Here is an 18,526-nt window from a genome sequence, read left to right on the forward strand (position 1 = left end):
ATGCATGCATGAACATGTGAAATGCAAAATAATAATCTCTCTGCAAATAGTTTCACTAGATCATGTTAGTGGAGGTATTATTTCTCGATTCAATTGTTAGGCAAAGATAGTCTGACTGTAAGAGAGGTAGGTAAGGTCAGATTCGTATCCTTAACTTTGTTGGACATGAAACCAAATCTTTTGGTATCTAGTTTTTGTAACATGCTAATGGATAAAAAAACTAACTGACCAATTTGGTTTTAAGCATGAAATATATTAACAATTTGGGTTAACTTTAAAATTATTTTCTACCTCGACAACCTTTAACAATTATAAAATAACTGACCAACTTGGTTTTAAGTCTCTGATCTTATTTTTCAATTGATTTTTGCTAACTCTAGTTCAAGTACGTGGCACCACAAAGGAGCAAACTTAATAGTTAATTACAGTCATGCATAGATTTTGAGTATATGCCTTGGATTATGCTAATGTTAATGGGTCGGTGGAATTGAACTCAAGATATTAAGTAAAATAATGTTATAATTAATATGCTCTGTTTTGTTGCTAAGAAAGCTGTGTGGTTTGGAATTTATATTAACCAGTCACTTTTTGCATCAACTACTTTGTGATAAGAATTTTAGGATGTGGTGATTGATAAGAATGGAGAGGAAATGAATGAAAATTAGTGTAAACTTCGGTTGTCTAAACTAATTTTTTGAAAATTAGTTTAAACTAAATGATTCCCCAAATATGTTGCATGGCTATATATATGCATACTATAGAGCATAACAAATTACCATAAAACAGGCTTCATTCTGAATGTCATTTCCATAAAATTAAAAGTTCAAGGAAACATCAATTAAACATAAACCAGCCAAAAGTCTAAAAAAGTTCAAACAATAGAATGCATAAACTGTTCTCACAAAATAATTAAGACATTAATGTCTCGAAATGCTTTCTTTGAATGAAAGGAACTTGAAACACGAGCGTCGGTTGTGCCCTTGTTCACCACAGACTCTGCAACACCCCATCGCCCTCTTCCTTGCTATACGAAAATCAGACTACAAATAGAGAATATGATGTTATAGTATTTATGTATGTCACATACTTATTATCTAGAGGTGGCAAATTAACCTTCTGCTTAAGGAGCTTCGCTACTGAAGAAAGGAGAAGCAAATGCTAAACCATGACCATTAAAAAGGTTTGATATGTTGCAAGCATTTAAAGTCACTCAACTTAAAAAGAAAATACTAAGTTTTGAGTCTCGCTCGTATATAGACACAGAAGAGGGGTAGGGGGGCATTTAAAGGTTTGGACTATGGGGTATTGTTGTAATTTGGACCATAATACTATATATATGGTTTGTAACACTGTAAACTCTAATTCACTCAAGTAATATATGGAACTATAGGTAAACAAACGATCGTGTTCCATTGTTTGTGATTTGTGTTTTATTTAATCTTTTGTTACTAGTTATGTTTTAACACTAAGAGTGGTAGGTTACAAGGAAATACACCGTAATGCTAATTCTTATGTTTGTGACGGTAAAACAAAATGAATAAACAGAAAGAAATAATTAATAACGCACCATTTTGGGACCAGTTTTTATTGCTAGAGTTGATTTCCCAGATTGATTCTTCAGATCCATTTTAATTTGATCCTACAACCACAAATTACGTTATTCATGGTAAAAAATAAAGAATAAACAGAGAAATAATTAAAAACTAACTTTTCTGGGACCAGTATGCAATGCTTGCATACTGGAGTTGAGAAAACCTCGGTTGCAACTGATCTATATCCTTCACCTGCAAATGATCTATATGCATTTGCCATTTTAGTTTGATCCTGCAACCACAAATTACACAGCCTCAACTTACTAAATGTCTCAGTTATCCTCGTAGATAAAATTCAAGTGTTTCTAGAATGGATCGTCAGAGTCTATTTTACATCAAAAAGTTGAGGAAATTGGTAAATAAATTATACAAATTGAGAAATAAGTGGTACATGAAGCAGATTCACATAAAATCTTCAACAAACAAATAAAACCATTCAAAGATACAAACTTAATTAGCTTGTTCGTTCCCAGTTTCTCATTCCTATAATGCATAATTTTTTACACAATAGGTTTTGCCATCGTACTATAAGCCATAAAGGACCTCATAAAGCATGCCACCGCTGTCCTTCCTTTATCTTAAGTTTTGCTCAGAGCCCCTCCTCTATCATAAAGGTTATATCTCAGCTTTCTCACTAGATTTACAAAAAACATAGTAGTTATTATAGTAATAACACCATGTGGTTTATTAGGCATGTGATGCCATCGATGATTCAGATAATTATATTGCAATAAGAACGACAGAAAAATTAAATGAACGATGGTGAGCTTGATAGGCAACAGCCCCATATGAAATAGGAGAGTCGTAGAGGATAACAACCTCTAAGTGACTCTCTGATTGTAACAGAGTAGGAGGTATATTGGAAACTGTATCGTTATTGGAGTGGGAGAGTCAGGTCACTGGTTTTAGTGCAATTCAACTACTAAAAATGCTTCTTATTGCGGTACTTTTTTTATGAGATTGAGGATGACAGTGCATGTTACAAGCTTTATTCCAGCATTTGACATGCATTCCTTTATTCCTAAGGAGTACTACTGCAAAAAAAAGGGAAACCTAATAGTGATAGATCGCATTTAATATTCATAGGTATTTTAAGCCAGCAAAGTTGGAGAGTAATTGCTGATAAAGAGAGTAAATTATGAAATTGTTATGCTGGTTGTACACAAAATGATTCAATGATAATAAAGTGAAAGAACTAAGAAGACACATCATTTATGAAGTCTGATTAGGAGAGGCATCGACAAAGCAAAGCATCATACTTTACTTCGCTGAGCATAATGCTTACCACGAGATGTTCCAAGGGGTAGGAGAGGGATGAGAGACATTACCCCTCCTTTGAGTAACCCCAGGTAACACTCAAGAGCAGGAGACAAAATCAAGAAGAGAGAAATGTTACAAACTGAGAGAAGCACTCAAAAGATCCCAGACCAAGTAACAAACCTAAGTTCCAACAAAAACACTAACATTCTTTGGGAGAAGAAAGGAAAGTAGTTGTTCACTACTTCAGCTAGCGTTTAGGGTTTAGTAACAGGATCAGTTTAGGAGTTGAGCATCCTCATCGAGACCCAACCCCACAACTAATCCTAAAAGAAAATATCAGTAACAGTATAAATAAGTGACAATTTAACAGTAAAACCACAAAAACCATCAAACACGAAATCATGATGACTGGTTAGTATATTACAAAATGCTATCTTTAATTGAGTAACATATCCATCCACCCGAACAGAAATCAAATTCCTTTCTTCAGCAAGAAGAACTCACATTGATAAAGGTACAAACAAAAGCCTAAATTATGTTACAAACAAATGGTAAGAACCCAACAAGCCCACAATATGCCAGCTAATGCTATAAAGAGGTTAGCAAACATATCAAAGAATCAACATAATTGATGGACAGATTCGAGCATTGAATTCACACGATTAAAATTCTATTCCATATATATAACAAAAAGGAATTGATTTTTATTCACACAATTAAATATCCAAAATCTTTTCTTTTTTTCAAAAAGTTCAGCAGATGGAAGAGGGAAAAGATCTAGATCTAGGAGACATTAAAAAAAAGGAAACAAAGAACTAAACACCCATCCCCAACAAGCCACAACAAAATTCCAATAGCATGAATCTCAAGCAGACACATTAATTGATCCGAAGAAATTCAGTGATGTCAAATGATTCAATCAACAAAAAGCTTACATTCATTTGAGGATCTTCCTTCGAGTTACTTGGCAAAGTAAACGCGGAATTAAAGTTTTCTTCCATGTTGCTGTCTCAAACACTAGAATACACGACCCCTGGCTATGAAAGACAGTAGCTTAACCCTAGTAGTTTATTTAATAAACACAAAATGTAGTTAGTAACACTTGGTCACAGACCATGTGTCAGGCTAAACACGTGCACCGGAAACTAGGGAGTTTTATTTGCACCTGGAAGTGGGGGTCACCGCGGGGACTGCCCCATTCGAGGGTCAACGGGAAGGGATTTTTTTTCACACGAGGTCCCCAATCCCTGAGAAGATTAACGGAGCACCCTCACATAAATGTATGCAAGTATTATATTGTATCTTTTTGTCAGTAAAAAAAAAGGAAAAAAAAATAAAAAACAACTCGCTGCGCCACGAGAATTGAGAAACTAGTAATTGCTGGGGGAGAACTGAAAAACAACAGATCACATTGTATTCCTTTGACAACTTCCAAGCAGATTCAAACCCTAATAAACCCACTGTGCTGATGCTCCATCTCTGCTCCATGCGTCTGTGCTTGCTTTAGGTGTCCTGCTCTATTACGTCTCTGCTTACGTTTGTGTCCTCTTCATCCCCGCCGCGTTCACATCCTCTTTATCTTCACAGCTGAGCAGTTATTTGAACACAGATCTGTTGATTTCCCTTCTCTTCAAAGAAGTTAATGCAATATCCCCTAATTGATATAGCCAGTTTCCCTTGGCAATAACTACTGTAAAGCTTGACTCGCATTTTTTCCATTGTGCTGATTTCCCATTTATGGTCTGTAGTAAGGCATTTAAAAATATGTCTACTGTTTTTGTATTTTATTGATGCAAAGTTCTTTTAATTTCAAAATCCCCTGAATCACAGCTTTGTGTCATAGTGGTTAAGTTTGTTTATTTTGAGATACAATAATCGTAGTGCCGATTTCCCATTTATGGTCCTTAGTAAGACATTTGCAAGTATTATATTGTTTAGAAGATATGTGGTGTGGTCACAATGAATAATTGACAGTGTGTTTGTTGAGTTGTACTAATAGAATTTGAATAATTTGCTATTTTTCATGCTAACCGGACCTTTGCAGTGATCTGCAGGGGCTGCGGTAGGGAGAGAAAAACTCCTTGTGGAGGGTATCAAGGAATAGGTGTAATATGGGAGCGGAGAGTGGGGAATAATACCCACCCCGTTGACATGCCTAGAAATGATGCAAACTAAAGGGGATTTCCTTGCGCAATTGGTTTGCTGGTTTGTAGTGTTGCTGATGGGTAAGGGGAATTGAAAAGAGAAATGATATTTGTACAACCACTTTCTGACAACTTTTTGACAACTTTCTCTCTCATATTCACATTATACTCATATTCTCTCTCTTCCTTTTTCTCTCTCCATTGTTTCTGACCAATGAAAAGAGAGGAAACAAAAGTTGTCACATAAGTTGTCTCATTTGGTTGTTCAAATAACACTACTCAATTGAAAATTGAAACTGAGGGGAAGTGATAGATTCAAGATTCTCTTCTGGGTTTCTTAGGTGGTAATCATGCCTACCAACAACACCAAGATTAAGGTAACACCCATTAATGGTTTGAAATGAATACCTTCAAAATTAATTTCTTTCAAATCAAAAGGAGTAAAATGAAATACTTAGGTTCACAAAACATAATTGTCTTTTCTTGTGGACATACATAAAATATATTAACCAGTAAACTCTTGGTTCATCGTTCAGTAACAATTATCCTAGATTAAAGCTAATTCTTTTTGCAACTTTTACATGCATTAAACCTTACCAAATAAACTACACTAATATCAAACAATTTTATTTAAAGCATGCATGTGTACGCTTCCACACTTATTTGAACTATATTGCAATCCAAGTTCAATCAAGGGTCCCACATAAAAAAACCTTTTAAATTTATTTTCATGAATAGAAAATTAAATGAGGAATCCCAAACATGGCTATTCCAGAACTTTGGTAGAATGGCTCTTAAACCAATTAAATAGAAAATTAAATGAGCAATCCCACTCGCAAAAAACGAAATAAAGCAAATTTTGATCATATTGAAGCACTAATTCGAAAAGGATACAAGATATTGAAAATAGGGACACAACAGATGACTTAGTTTTAAATGGTACAGCATACCTGATTCAAGCAATAAAGAAAATATGTGAAGACCCACCATTGAATCTTCTAAACCTGACTTTTCGGAATGGAATAAACAAGTGGGCAAATTATTCCAATTAATAAAATCAAAACTTTTAGAGAGAGAAATACCGCCTACAGAATGCTATCGTACAAGAGCCCAGTTAACAGGATCTTAGCCCAGATTTTAGTCCAGCAGAGTGAAATCTTCTGTCGAACATACTCGTACCCCATCTTTAGATAATTCTGTTGGTTTAATTTTCCAAAAGGATTTTAATCAGATAAAATACTTCAAAATATATTCTTTGAAGAACCATTGCTACTCAAATCAACAAGCTAGCTCTAACTGATCGAGTCCAATTTTTCTCATATAATAACTTATCCGATTACACGTAGCATACCTGAGGCAGGAACAAGGATAATGATAACTTAAAGACTCAAAAATTTAGCCGGCAGGGAAAAACATAAGCTCAAAATGAAATTTAAGCTACATTAATCAATCAAATCAAAACTTCTTCAAGAACAAGCAGGCTAATAGAAACTCAGAGAGATGTTAGATTCATGATAGAAACAGAGAGAAAATGAGGGGAAATTAGATTCAATGCTTTCTTGTATTTCATTAATGAATTGTTAGTAACAACATTTGAGAGATTGATGTTTATATACTGATTCGAGATCACTCGAGACTTTGTTGACTCAGCACAGTCAGTTACAACAATAAGGCCTTGTTTGGCTTTTAACTATTAATCTATTATCTACTCTATTACAGGCCATTGACTACTCTGACTTCTTTGATGCAGGACACAAGTATCTGCTAATCATACAAAGTTTCAAAAAAACTTCAACATGGAAGAAAAAAAAATATTCTAACCTTGTCACTTGTCATGTCATTTTCCTATAAATCTCCCGGCAACCTTTCCTTGAAAAAGTTTCTTAGCCCCCAACAAATTCCCATTATTTCACCAGAATCGCACGAACAATGGTATCAAAAGTTATATAGTTAGGAAGGTAATTATTGTTTACCATTTTATAAAGTAAGGCCTCCGCTTCGTCTAAAAAACCCTCTTTACAAAGACCATGGATCATAATGTTATACGTCCGAATATTTGGTTGACAGCCTTTGGCAGACAGAAGTTGAAAAATCTCTTTTGCATACTTTAGTCTTCCACTTTTGCAAAGACCATCAAGAAGTATATTATACGTGCGTATGTTTGGTGAAATCCCTATCTCAATAATGTGCTGAAACAATGCAAGTGCCTTGTCAAATTTCTCATGTTTGAAATAATCATCTAACAATACATTGTAAGTGATTAAATCAGCTGGTTGTCCACTGGCTCGCATGGCCTCAACCAGGTCCCACTCATACAACGATCTTCCCGATTTCGACAAACCATCAAGAAGACAATTATAAGTTACAGTATCCGGAACTAAATTCTTATTATGCATTTCCGTTAATAACACCATAGCTTCATCCACCATCCTAACCTTACAATATCCATTAATCAAAGTACAATAACTAATAACATTAGGCAAAGCCGTTCTCTCAACCATCTTATCAAACACCTGTTTAGCCTCACCCACACTTCCACTCAAACAATAACCATTCATCAAAGCATTATAACTAACAATATCCGGCTTCCAACCTCTTTTAATCATCACCGCAACCACATTATACGCTTCACTAACCCTCCCTAGCTTACACAACCCGTCAATCAATATATTAAAAGTATACACATCCGGATAAACCTTCCCCCTTACAACCATTTCATCGAGCAACTTAACCGCAGCTTGAAACCTACCAACCGAACAAAAACCATGAATCATAGAATTATAACTATAAACATCAAGTTCAATACCATTCTCAACCATCTCGGTACACAAACCACAAGCCTCGTCAACAAGTCCTTGTTTACAAAGACCATCAATAACAGTATTATACATAATCAAATTAGGATAAACCCTAATTTTTTTCATCTTAGGAAACATCTGAATAGCATCCCTAGTTTTACCAATTTTACACAACCCATTAATAATAGTCCCATAACAAACCTCATCAAACCTAAACCCTCTATCAACATACTCATGAAGCAAGCTAACAGCTTCCAAAACCCTACCTTTCAAGCACAAACCTTTCATCAAAGTAGTAAGTATTCTAACATCAATTTGAAAACCCATTTTGAGAATGTTCCCAAGAAGTGAAAAAGCAAAACCCATTTGACCCAATTGAGCAAAAGCGTTGATTAATATACTAAAGGTGATGAGTGAGGGTTTAATGGTTGGTTTGGATTGTAAGATGGTGTAGAGTGAAACGACGGCGTTGTAGCGTTTGAGTTTAATTAGGGTTGATAGGAGCTTGTTGAAGTGTTGGATTGGAGGTGGTGGGTGGTGGTGGAGGATGTGGTGGAAGGATGAAACGGTGTCGTTGAAGGTTGGGAGTTTGTGGAGTTTTTTGTGGTGGGTGCGTGCGAAGAAGGTTGTGAAAGGGTAGAGAAGGAGGAAGGTTGTGGTGGTGGAGGATGAATTGCGGAGAGAGGTGAAGAGAATGGTGGTGAAATAGGTTGGATTCAGCATCATGTGAAAAAAATGTAATGGAGATTGAGATTTGAAAATTGGTTAAATACTACGAGTTGTGGAAGAGAAAGTGAAAAATTTGTTGTAATAAATGTGTCACGGTCATGAAAGTAAATAGCTTGTTGGACTTGGATAAGAAGTTACTTATGTCAACCGTCGGATTTGAATCAATGGCCGACATCATTTAATAGTGTTAAAATTGTTGTATAATCTTGATTGTTTAATCATAATCAATTATAGTCTCAATAGTCGTAGATTCATATCTCGTTGACATATTGTTGGTTTGTGAGAGAGAATTATTGAATATTTTCTAAATATAGTTAAATACACGTTTGAGTCTAAGTTTGGGAGTTCGGGTCCTCCCAAACACACGAAATTTAAACTCTCCAATTTAGATTTAGATAGTATGTGTTTTAAAGTAAATATTGCATTGGTTGTTGTGCCAAACACACACCAATGGTATGTTTCGAACAACATCCAAGAGGGAAAAAACGAACTTCTACATAGAAGCTTAGAAAAGTAGCTTCACAAAATTCACATTAAAAGCTCATTGGGACGCGAGAAACACCACTCAAACGTGAATCGAAACACTTGCTAAGTATGCTGGTTAGAGATCAAAAGATGGCGCAAAAAAGTGAAAGTTTATGCTAACTTATGACATTTGTTAAGGATTCAAAAGTTTGGTTGGTAAGAACAAAATTTTTGTTTCAACGAGTTGATATTATAAAGGTATTTGTTAGCATTTTCCTTTCTTTAATGAGTAAGTCATTTATTACGAAGGCAATTTAGAAACAAATCAGAACTTATCATTTTTTTTTTGTAGACCAGGGATCCTCCGCGAGCAACTGCGCAGACTAATCCATTGAGCCTTGTGAGACCCAAATGGACGATAAACTCTCTCTGAGAGTTTTAACGCTGCTACATGTTTAAAGTTGAATTCGAACCTAAAATATTAGTTAAGCTAGAAGAGACTCACGTCATCTAATCTAAATGCTCGTGAACTTATCAATATTTTAAAGATGATGAAATGGTGGGTTTTGCCCTCCATTGTAAAAAAAAAAAAAAAAAAAATATTATAATGATGAAGACTGTTAACTTATTTTTTGTGGAAATCATGGGGCAATGGTTGTAAAGAGCGGTGGAGATTTCTTCCTTACAATTCGTAACAACAAGCATTATTCATCAACAACAAAAAAGTTCATGCGTAATGTTGATACATCTTTCTCCTCTACTCTTGAATGTGTTGGCATTTGTGTGTACATAAGGGATGGCTAAGGTTGTAAGGTTGTGATGCATTTGCTACCCCATTTAAGCAAAACATGTGTCATTTAAATGTGTAAAACATCATTTCCCAACCCAATACAGAAATGCATATCTTTTGAACATGTTTGGAAAATTTTCGAAGTATTTTATTCTTGAGTCAAGCAAGATCCATTAATCAAACTTAATGGCATGATTGATATTATCTATAAGTTAGTTTAACTGATTCAACCTCTATTTTTTTTATTAAAAGTGTATGTATCCTGATTTAACTTTTTTTAACCCAGCAAACAACTTTTGGGTTCATATTTTTCCCTGTTACAAATGCTCGTCTAATTTGAAGTAACACAAACAAATAGGGTGAAAAAAAATTGAAAGCAACGTCCATCATGGCCACAACTGTTCTCATCTACTACTTGTTGCAGCTCTTCATCTTCATTGAGCTGTTGGGACTTCCATCAAGTACAAATGGTCTGAAAAGAGTCTCTTCCCAAGCATCTTTGCATGTATGTATGCATGAAAACTCCCTTCTGTCGGTAGGCCGAGAACACATGAAGGAAAATGCTTTTTGGGATTACAACAATAATTTTAACTGAAAATTTGAATTAGTCCTAGCCATGGTATGAAGACATAGGCAAAATTTGGTTTGGCTGAGTTTCTCTATACATCATGAATGTTCGTGCCTAGCAATTTCTCCTCCTCTCTTGGAATTTCTGCGAGTTGAACACCGGACCGAGTAATCTTGTTCCATTCATTTTCAACTCTAAAAAACACCCATTGGAAGCGCCGGAACATCTCCAACAGAGTGATGCCAAACACCGTCAGGTAGTTATGACGTAAATGAGCAGATAACTTGTATGTCCATGAACCACGTAGAATAAGGTTGCTTCCAATTACCCAAAAGTATACCTGTAACTCATAAATTAGATTTGTCATTGTCAAATCAAATGAAAATATGTTGCAATATGATATGCATTAATCAGGTTATTACCCATTGCCGTCCATAAAACACATTGGAAACTAGACTTGGTTTGTTGAACTTGAATATGCGTGAAAAGCCGCTGTTAGACAAGGAAACAAAATACAAATTTCATTACAGAGAAAAATCAGGGTGAATGTATTCCATTTGGGCACCTATGTGAATGTCAACTTCTTTCATTATTTGTTGCTAATGAAATTAAAACTGATATTTTGCATAAGTAATAGATGTATCTGTACAAAATTATAAGGTCTGTTTGTTACTGTAAACATGAAAAGGAAAGATGGTAGATTTGGTACCTTAAATCCCAATCTCTGGTTATATCCCAGTAAAATGAATAGAGTGAATTAATGACACTTGAGAGAAGCCACAGCGGACGATAAAGATTTGTCCATTTCTCAGGGAAGACATGATATTTAAGGGCAGAAAGAAAAATTACTGGGATTGCTGTCGAATATTTTAAAGCTGGAAAACAAGTGCAAATGGAGTTAGAATACTAGGAAACTAAGCAATTGTAATTGTGATCACAAGTTCATTAAAATTATTTAAAGTATACATGTGCCATGAGTGTTAGAGAATGTTTACAACAATAGATTACACATCACAGCACAAGTCATGCTGGACACTATAAAGGGGATCTTACACTTATGGTTAAGGACTGATCTAGCACATTATGTTCAGAGTGGTTATTTGGTCCTTAACTTATGTGGTTAAAAATAAATAAATTTGCAGTTAGTACGCATAAGTTAAATAAAAAAAATGTGTTGTAGTTCCACAGACAAAAATATTCTCTCAAGTCATATGACAGCTAAAGTATAACACTCAACTGTATACAGAACTTATCAAGAACTTCGTTAGCATTGCTGTTATTTGGCCAACGACATTAATGTCCCCTTTAGATGTCTAATCTTGAGCATGAGGGAACATGTTGAGAACTGAGATCCTGTATCATCTAGAGATATGACTAAATTAGTCCTTATAAGATATAGGCATTCTCACCTCTTTGAGCTAGCTTTTGGGATCGTGTTAGGCCTAAACCTTAACTTTTATTGGGCTACCCTGTCCATGTTCTAGATGTTCGGTCTTAGACGTGGGTGTTAAGATCTCAATGATCAGGTGACTCACATTTGTTCAAACTTTATATGTTCTATACCGAGCGTGAGAGTGTTTGTTGAGATCCCACATAGACTATAGATATGGACAAATTTGTCCTTGTAAGTTTTTGTTAATTCTCACCTCTTCTCTTCTCCTAGATTTGGGGTTGAGTTAGGCCTAAAGTCCAAAATCTAATAATATTCAAATAGAAACTAAGTTTTGTCAAAATGAACAATGAACTATTATCCATGACATGTTACATTATTAGGAGAGCAAGGGGAAAAGATGCCGCGAGAAATTACCATTGAAGAGACAGTTTTTTTCTTTGGTATCTTTGTATTGGCGAAGACATTGCAATAGACGCCATAAATAAGGAAGAACAAGAACTATTGGTATCGCAATTGAGTGACTACCACAAACTGAATCAGCTTCAAGCCAAGCAATTGTGGCAACCTGAATATATATTATAAAAAATGAAAATACTATTTTCAAGTCCCTATTATGGAACAAAATGCAAGGAAATACATCAAACCGAACAGACAACCAATGACAAGGAATGGAAAAGAGTTTTGATGTATCTGTAGTGTTTTACCAAGTTTAGCATTGACTAAATCAAAGTTATAAATGCAAATGATAATTATAAACATAGAGGAATGTAAGAACTATGAACCCAATGTTGTCTCAGACTCTCAGTAATAAATATTAAGATATTAAGGAAAATTAAACAATTAAAAAATAAAGAAAGGAAAAAATAACCTTCTATTTGATGAGTCTCATTATAATAACTTGAAAAGAAACTCATTAAGTTAGACTTTTAGTTCTAGGTAACACTATTTGTCACCGTATCTCGAACACATTAAAAAAATAAAATAAGAAATGAAATCAAAATTAAACAAAAATAAATAAACCAATACATAAATAATACAGTTTCTTCAAAAAATTGAAAAGAAAAAACAGAGAAAAATGATTGAAGTATAAGGAAAAAAGAAGTTCGCCCATTCAAAATCTAGAGCAATTTGGTCTCTTACCATTTAAAAGCAATACATGAACGTATTAAAATAGCCATACAATATGTATTCAACACACACACACACACACGTATATTGACAATGTTTACTAGAAAACATAGATTTACAAGTTTGATTTAAACCATACCTGTCTGTTTACCATTCTACAAACTGAACGCTCCAAATCTGAAAACACCTGAATGAAATGAGCAGTTAGGAGCCACAACTAAATGTAGGAATTGATTGTTAACACAAAAATATCAGAAAATATCACAGTAGTAGGTTTTTTCGTTAAAAAAATTAGCAGAGCAGTAAGATGACTGTCTAAATATATAAATTTCTTAGCACTTAGAAATTGACATTTGCAAAGTTAATAGAAAATTAGAGCAATGAATGTACATTAGGCTATGTACTGTACCTTTGCCATGGAGGTTAAAATATCAGCCAAGAAAAAGTCGGGAAAGGAAATTGGCTGTATGAAAAAAAGAACCGTTATTTGTGAGCCAAATGATAAGCTTTATATAAGAACATCAATTGACAAGCTTACAGAATCTAATGATGTAAACTACACCTAAAATATCAACACCACTAAACCAAACTAGTGGTTCTCAGACTGCTAACTTCACGTCTATGCATCAATAAACTAAAAGGAACCTACTGGAGATGTTGCATGGCTTTACAAAAGTAATGAAAAGCAGATAAACCCTCAAAATTCGATATCGCGCATGATAGTCAAGAATCTTGCCTGCAAAGGGAAAGCTATCCGCAATAATGTCCTCAAAAAGAAGTACCGAGAGGACAAATAGAAAATATCGAAGGGAAAGATCAAGACCATTGCAACAAAAATGTAGAGAAGCACCTGCAATATGTAAATATTACATGATTAGAATATATGGTAGAAGAAAAAGATTATCATAGAAAGGATTACAGGAAGCAATCCATTTGCTGGTATATAAGAAAAATTTACTTCCATTGTTCCTTAAACAAATAATTTAAGAAGTTAATGAATCCCTCAACACCAACAGATAGAATGAAATTACATCTATATGTTATATTTATATATCAAAAGGAAGAAGAAAAAAAACATGTATATCAAAAAGTCAACGAATGAAAGAACAGAGCAGATACTGAACTGGTTGAGATGCAGCCAACGATACTTCCCCATGAGAATAGAGATAGAGATAAGCAGTCATGCTAGTAGGGACAATGATTGTCATCCAAGTACTACACTGAAAATAACACAAGAGTTGAAGTTAATATATAAACATGCATATGAGTTTATGCTCTAAATCTACGGTATTGGCATCATCTTGTTGACACAACATTCAGAGTTATTATCTTCTATTTTCCTTTTATCTGAATTCCCACAACTTCAACAATTACTTTGATTACCAATATATTTTGGGGAACCAGATACAGACAACAACTCCATGGTTGAAATATTAATTGTCAAAATTGAAAATCAAGAAAAACAACGTAGAGCATTTTGCACTTAGTAATTAGTATTGAATAATGATTTCTCATAAACAAAGGTAAAGAACTTGACTACCTTCCATATTTCTCTGTGGGTAAGGTGATTTTGATCAAGATCAAAAATCTTGGGATAGCTTACATTGGATTGTAGAAATACCCATAAATTCACTCCCCAAAGCCAGACCATAATAGTCTGTAAAAGTAACAGCAAAAATCATCAAGCAAAGTTTTCACAAAAATTGTGTTCAACATAAAAAATAAACAGCATGATTAACCCCCAACTCACCACAAGTAGGAGAGGGTTGTAATACAAAAATGCCTCATATAAAAACAGGTCTCGCAATTTAGCATCCATTCTCATGACAGAATCCCAACTAATCTGATGCAAGAGCAGAAAAAATTTAATACTTGACGTGAAATAGGTAAATGAATGCTGAGGAAATTTCTCAAGAGATCTTCACTGGTACGTAGACAATTGTAAATATTATTAAGTGGAGAGACAAAATTTAACCTTACAGCAAGTAAGTGCCCATATCAGAAAGAGTGTCACCTGAAGAAAAAAATGAGCACGCAAGAGGTTCATAAACACTGGGAGTTGAAAAATAACAGATAAAGTAGAGACAGACATGCAACTAAAATAGGAATACAATTAAATAGACAACAATCTGATACTTCAACATATTTAAAATTTCAGTCTGAATCTGAAGGGAAAAAAAAATCATTTTCCAGAAATTTAAAAAAAAAAAATAGTTTGTATAACATCACCAAAGAACATCACTATAACACAGATGCTGCAACAAAAGACTAGCTTGCAATTAAAAATAGAGCACAACAATATTCTATGCAGATTATACATGATATCCTAACAGACCTTGAACCTCCATAGAAAAGTAGGAGATGGCGCAGCACTTTGAATGGGTGAAATCATATTCTTCATTGTATCCGACAGCACTGCTTTATCGTAGGCCATTTAGGTCTGCGACTGCAAAAACAAAAAATAATTGGTCAAAAAGTGCGTCGAGACTAAAAGGAAAAGACGACAATGATTTGGGGGCAAAGTTTGAGGGACTTGATAATCAAAAATCACTGTTAAAGTTCTCCACATAGAATTTACAATTCCATTTTATTTTCATCTAGACTAAATTTATTTTGCTTCAAAAATTTCATAATTTCTTGCTTATAGCTCATTAGCACCTATGTCATTGTCAAAATGTAATCCATCCCATTGTCAATCCTGGCACAAGTTAACCCAAGGCATGCATGAAATCTCCTTGTATACAATACCAAGATTGGCTGTATTTAAGCTTCTACGGCTAAATTATGTTCAGGAACATCGCATTGCTCTTTGTCAATAGGGTCGCACCTTAATTGCTAATTATAGCATATCCAACCAGAAACTTTTAATTCATTAAAGTAATCAATTTTGAGCACATATAAATTGGGCTGTTTAAACTCCTGGAAATGAGAAACCAAGTGATTGAGATCAAGTGGTTGATGAGCTCAAGTTAAGGACGAATCGTTAAGGAGAACCCAAGTTTGAGTCCTAGCTGGAACAATCATTAACCAGACTTAACTTACCTGCAAGTCAAACTCCGGTTATCAAGGTCCCCCTTCCCCTTGGGCCTCGGGAGCCCAAGGGTTAAGACCCATGGAATCATCCAAATGAGAATTCTGAGCTATCGAGATAAAGCCCCCCTTCCCCACACACACACACATTATAAATAAAAATCCAAGCATCCCACATGAAAAGGCACAAAATTTTAGCATCAACTACAATTGGAGCAAATCCAATTCCTCAATGAATTGTAAGCTACACCACATCAAAATATTCAAAGTCCAAACATTTGACGAAATACTAATAAAAACAAATCCATTTCCAATTCTACAATAAAATTCCAAAACCATCATGCACGATAAATCAATCTCATCACAGAGTACAAAAACATAATCATGCCCAAAAGCCCACATAAAAAAAAAAGTCATCAAAAACAAAAATTGACAATGACCCATGATTCAGAAAGACCTTATACCTCTGAAATATCAATCAGATGAATTACCTGTTGTGGTAGTCAGAGTGAGTCCGATCTGAAAACAACAGAATTATGGGAAACTGTTGATGACAGCAACATGACAAAAGGGAACAACGATGATGATGATGTTGCGTAAATCTCAAAGAAAATGTTGTTTGCTTACAATGTTGGCATTGAGATTTGGACAAAAAGCGTGGAAGTGGCAGTGTTGTTCTTTTAACCGCCACTCTGTTCTGTGTCTGTGTTACCAAAACATTCTCACTTCTAAATTCTGATGTCACAAGACAAAGAGAGAGAGAGAGATGGGTTCGCAATTCTTAGGACAAACAATTGTTTAGTTTAACTCCTAACTCAGGTGACCGTGATTTGAACCCAACCCTCAGCTTGTGTTGTATATTTTAACAGTTATTCGTTGGATCCAAAAATAATCCTCTATTTGTCCAAAAATATTGATAATCTGATTATAGATAAAGATTCTAGGAACTAACGGTGGTTCAAGTGTTGCACCAAAAATTCTATCAAGTGAGGGGTCTACATCAAAACCTCATAGCGTCTTTAACAGGAGTTTTTTACTTAACAAAGACCTTAACATATTAAGGACTCTTATTAGAGGAAAAAAATGGTTATCTATTTTTTTCGGGAAGGATTCCACGATTAAAATAGAAAAGAAAGTAGATAAAATTTGGTCTCACCGTCTCAAATTATGTGATTCTTATTCTTTTCCATTTTTTTTAATTTATTTTTTAAATGCACATATTAAAGTAGATATTAGTGGACATGTTAAACTATAACTTGTAATAAAATACTTGGTAGAAATACTCGAGTTGAATCTAATATAAGGCATGTAAAAGGACATGTTATGTTTGGAGAAAATAGTAATCTCATTGTCATTAATGCTGTTAAAATTTTGTTTAGATCAAAGTCATTAACGTGTATCACTAGTGAATCAGTTCAAGTGCAACAACGTGCTATAAATTTGGTAAAGAATCAATCAGCGAAATAAATAGAGGATCAACAAGGTAATTGATTTCTTGACATGTGCATTATTGATTTTTGGAGTGATGTAGTGACAAAGAGTGTTTGTATTCAAGAATATAGGAATGAAGTCCTTGTGTAATATAAGGATATTTTTTTTATTTCTCACCATTTTTATTCGGATTAATTGCTGAAATTAACCATGTAATATACCCAAAATCTGAAAAAGGACCTTGCAAAATAAAAAATAAAAACGCAAATTTTAACCTTGTTATTTGATATTCTTATTATTTATGACCCTGTAATATATGTGAAGTCCAGAAAAGTGATATGCAAATAGAATTTTTTCATGATTTTTTCCACACATAATTAGGACGTTAAAATATGTCTTTCCACAAATAAAAATCAATTATTCAACCATACAAAATTAATTATAAATTTTTAAAGCGTCAAAAACTCAAAACAAAACAACTGAAATCTCGACCTAGAAATTCAATTTTGAGTTGATTGTTTGCAAAGGCATCTATAAAAATACCTTAAAAGGATCTTCAAAGTTTCTTAGCATTTTGAAGTTGTTTCGATCTTTTTTTTATTTTTCAATTAAAATGTGTAAAATTGCAATTTTGTTTCGAGTAAGCGTATACTCTATGTCGGTAATTTTCTAGGTATGGTTAGAATATCATAAAAACCTTCACAATGAAATTTTAGAGTTTTTTAACGAGAAACAAATTAATATGAATTGTTTAAAAAAGGTCATGTTTTAACGTCCTAAACATGCCTGGAAAAAATCATTAAAAAAGTTATAAAATAAAAAATAAAAAATATCAACATCTAGGTCATTTTTTGGACCATATGTATACTATAGTAGGAAAAAAAAAATAGGAAGAATATCAAATTACAAGGTTATCGTATGTTCTTTCAAAAAAAAAAAAAAGGTTATCATATGTGTTTTTATTTCAGAGGGTCATTTTTCAGACATCGCGTATATTATAGGATCAAATTGAACAATTGTTTCTTTTTATTCTAATGGGTTTAGATTTATGTCCCGTTAAGTATTTTGTTTTTCTTTTTTCATAAATGAATTTCTAGATTATATAAATATATATTTGATTTTGCATTAAAAAAAACAAATAGTTTTTAATGAAAATGTCTAAAATAACGTAAATATATAATTAATCATTTACAATAAA

General features: G+C 33.8%; 2 protein-coding genes across 4 annotated transcripts; both read right to left on the reverse strand.

The window, feature by feature from the left end:
* Nucleotides 1–772: 772 nt before the first annotated feature.
* LOC11436467 (pentatricopeptide repeat-containing protein At1g62930, chloroplastic) lies at nt 773–8,590 on the reverse strand. Of its 2 annotated transcripts, none has more exons than XM_039827793.1 (4): nt 6,818–8,590; nt 1,709–6,347; nt 1,568–1,639; nt 773–1,040 (listed from the first exon to the last, which is right to left on the reverse strand). In XM_039827793.1, exon 1 carries the CDS (start codon nt 8,518–8,520, stop codon nt 6,901–6,903), a length of 1,620 nt encoding a protein of 539 aa, XP_039683727.1. In that variant the 5' UTR covers nt 8,521–8,590; the 3' UTR covers nt 773–1,040; nt 1,568–1,639; nt 1,709–6,347; nt 6,818–6,900. The 2 variants fall into 2 exon arrangements, with proteins under 2 accessions (XP_039683727.1, XP_039683728.1); XM_039827794.1 differs by having other exon boundaries at nt 1,709–6,192; nt 6,818–8,589.
* Nucleotides 8,591–9,994: 1,404 nt separating this feature from the next.
* Nucleotides 9,995–16,889, reverse strand: LOC11436929 (SPX and EXS domain-containing protein 1). 2 transcript variants are annotated; one of them, XM_003623825.4, is made up of 13 exons: nt 16,389–16,889; nt 15,203–15,313; nt 14,843–14,881; nt 14,618–14,710; nt 14,408–14,524; nt 13,992–14,087; nt 13,604–13,717; nt 13,277–13,330; nt 13,007–13,054; nt 12,154–12,304; nt 11,056–11,221; nt 10,769–10,838; nt 9,995–10,686 (listed from the first exon to the last, which is right to left on the reverse strand). In XM_003623825.4, the coding sequence occupies exons 2-13, from the start codon at nt 15,299–15,301 to the stop codon at nt 10,438–10,440; spliced, it is 1,296 nt and encodes a 431-aa protein (XP_003623873.2). In that variant the 5' UTR covers nt 15,302–15,313; nt 16,389–16,889; the 3' UTR covers nt 9,995–10,437. The 2 variants fall into 2 exon arrangements, with proteins under 2 accessions (XP_003623873.2, XP_024627231.1); XM_024771463.2 differs by lacking the exon at nt 16,389–16,889 and having other exon boundaries at nt 14,848–14,881; nt 15,203–15,310.
* Between the last annotated feature and the right edge of the window lie 1,637 nt (nt 16,890–18,526).

The sequence above is a fragment of the Medicago truncatula genome, chromosome 7 (genome assembly GCF_003473485.1).
Source record: "Medicago truncatula cultivar Jemalong A17 chromosome 7, MtrunA17r5.0-ANR, whole genome shotgun sequence".
In the NCBI taxonomy this organism is placed as follows: Eukaryota; Viridiplantae; Streptophyta; class Magnoliopsida; order Fabales; family Fabaceae; genus Medicago; species Medicago truncatula.

Excerpts from the sequence above, each read along its gene's own strand:
- LOC11436467 (XM_039827793.1), bottom strand. The coding sequence starts at position 8,520 with ATGATGCTGAATCCAACCTATTTCACCACCATTCTCTTCACCTCTCTC.
- LOC11436929 (XM_003623825.4), bottom strand. The coding sequence starts at position 15,301 with ATGGCCTACGATAAAGCAGTGCTGTCGGATACAATGAAGAATATGATT. Across the intron at positions 14,711-14,842 it reads GGGCACTTACTTGCTGTAAG|ATTAGTTGGGATTCTGTCAT; the intron begins GTTAAATTTTGT and ends CTCTTGCATCAG. Across the intron at positions 13,331-13,603 it reads GGATAGCTTTCCCTTTGCAG|CCAATTTCCTTTCCCGACTT; the intron begins GCAAGATTCTTG and ends TTTTTCATACAG.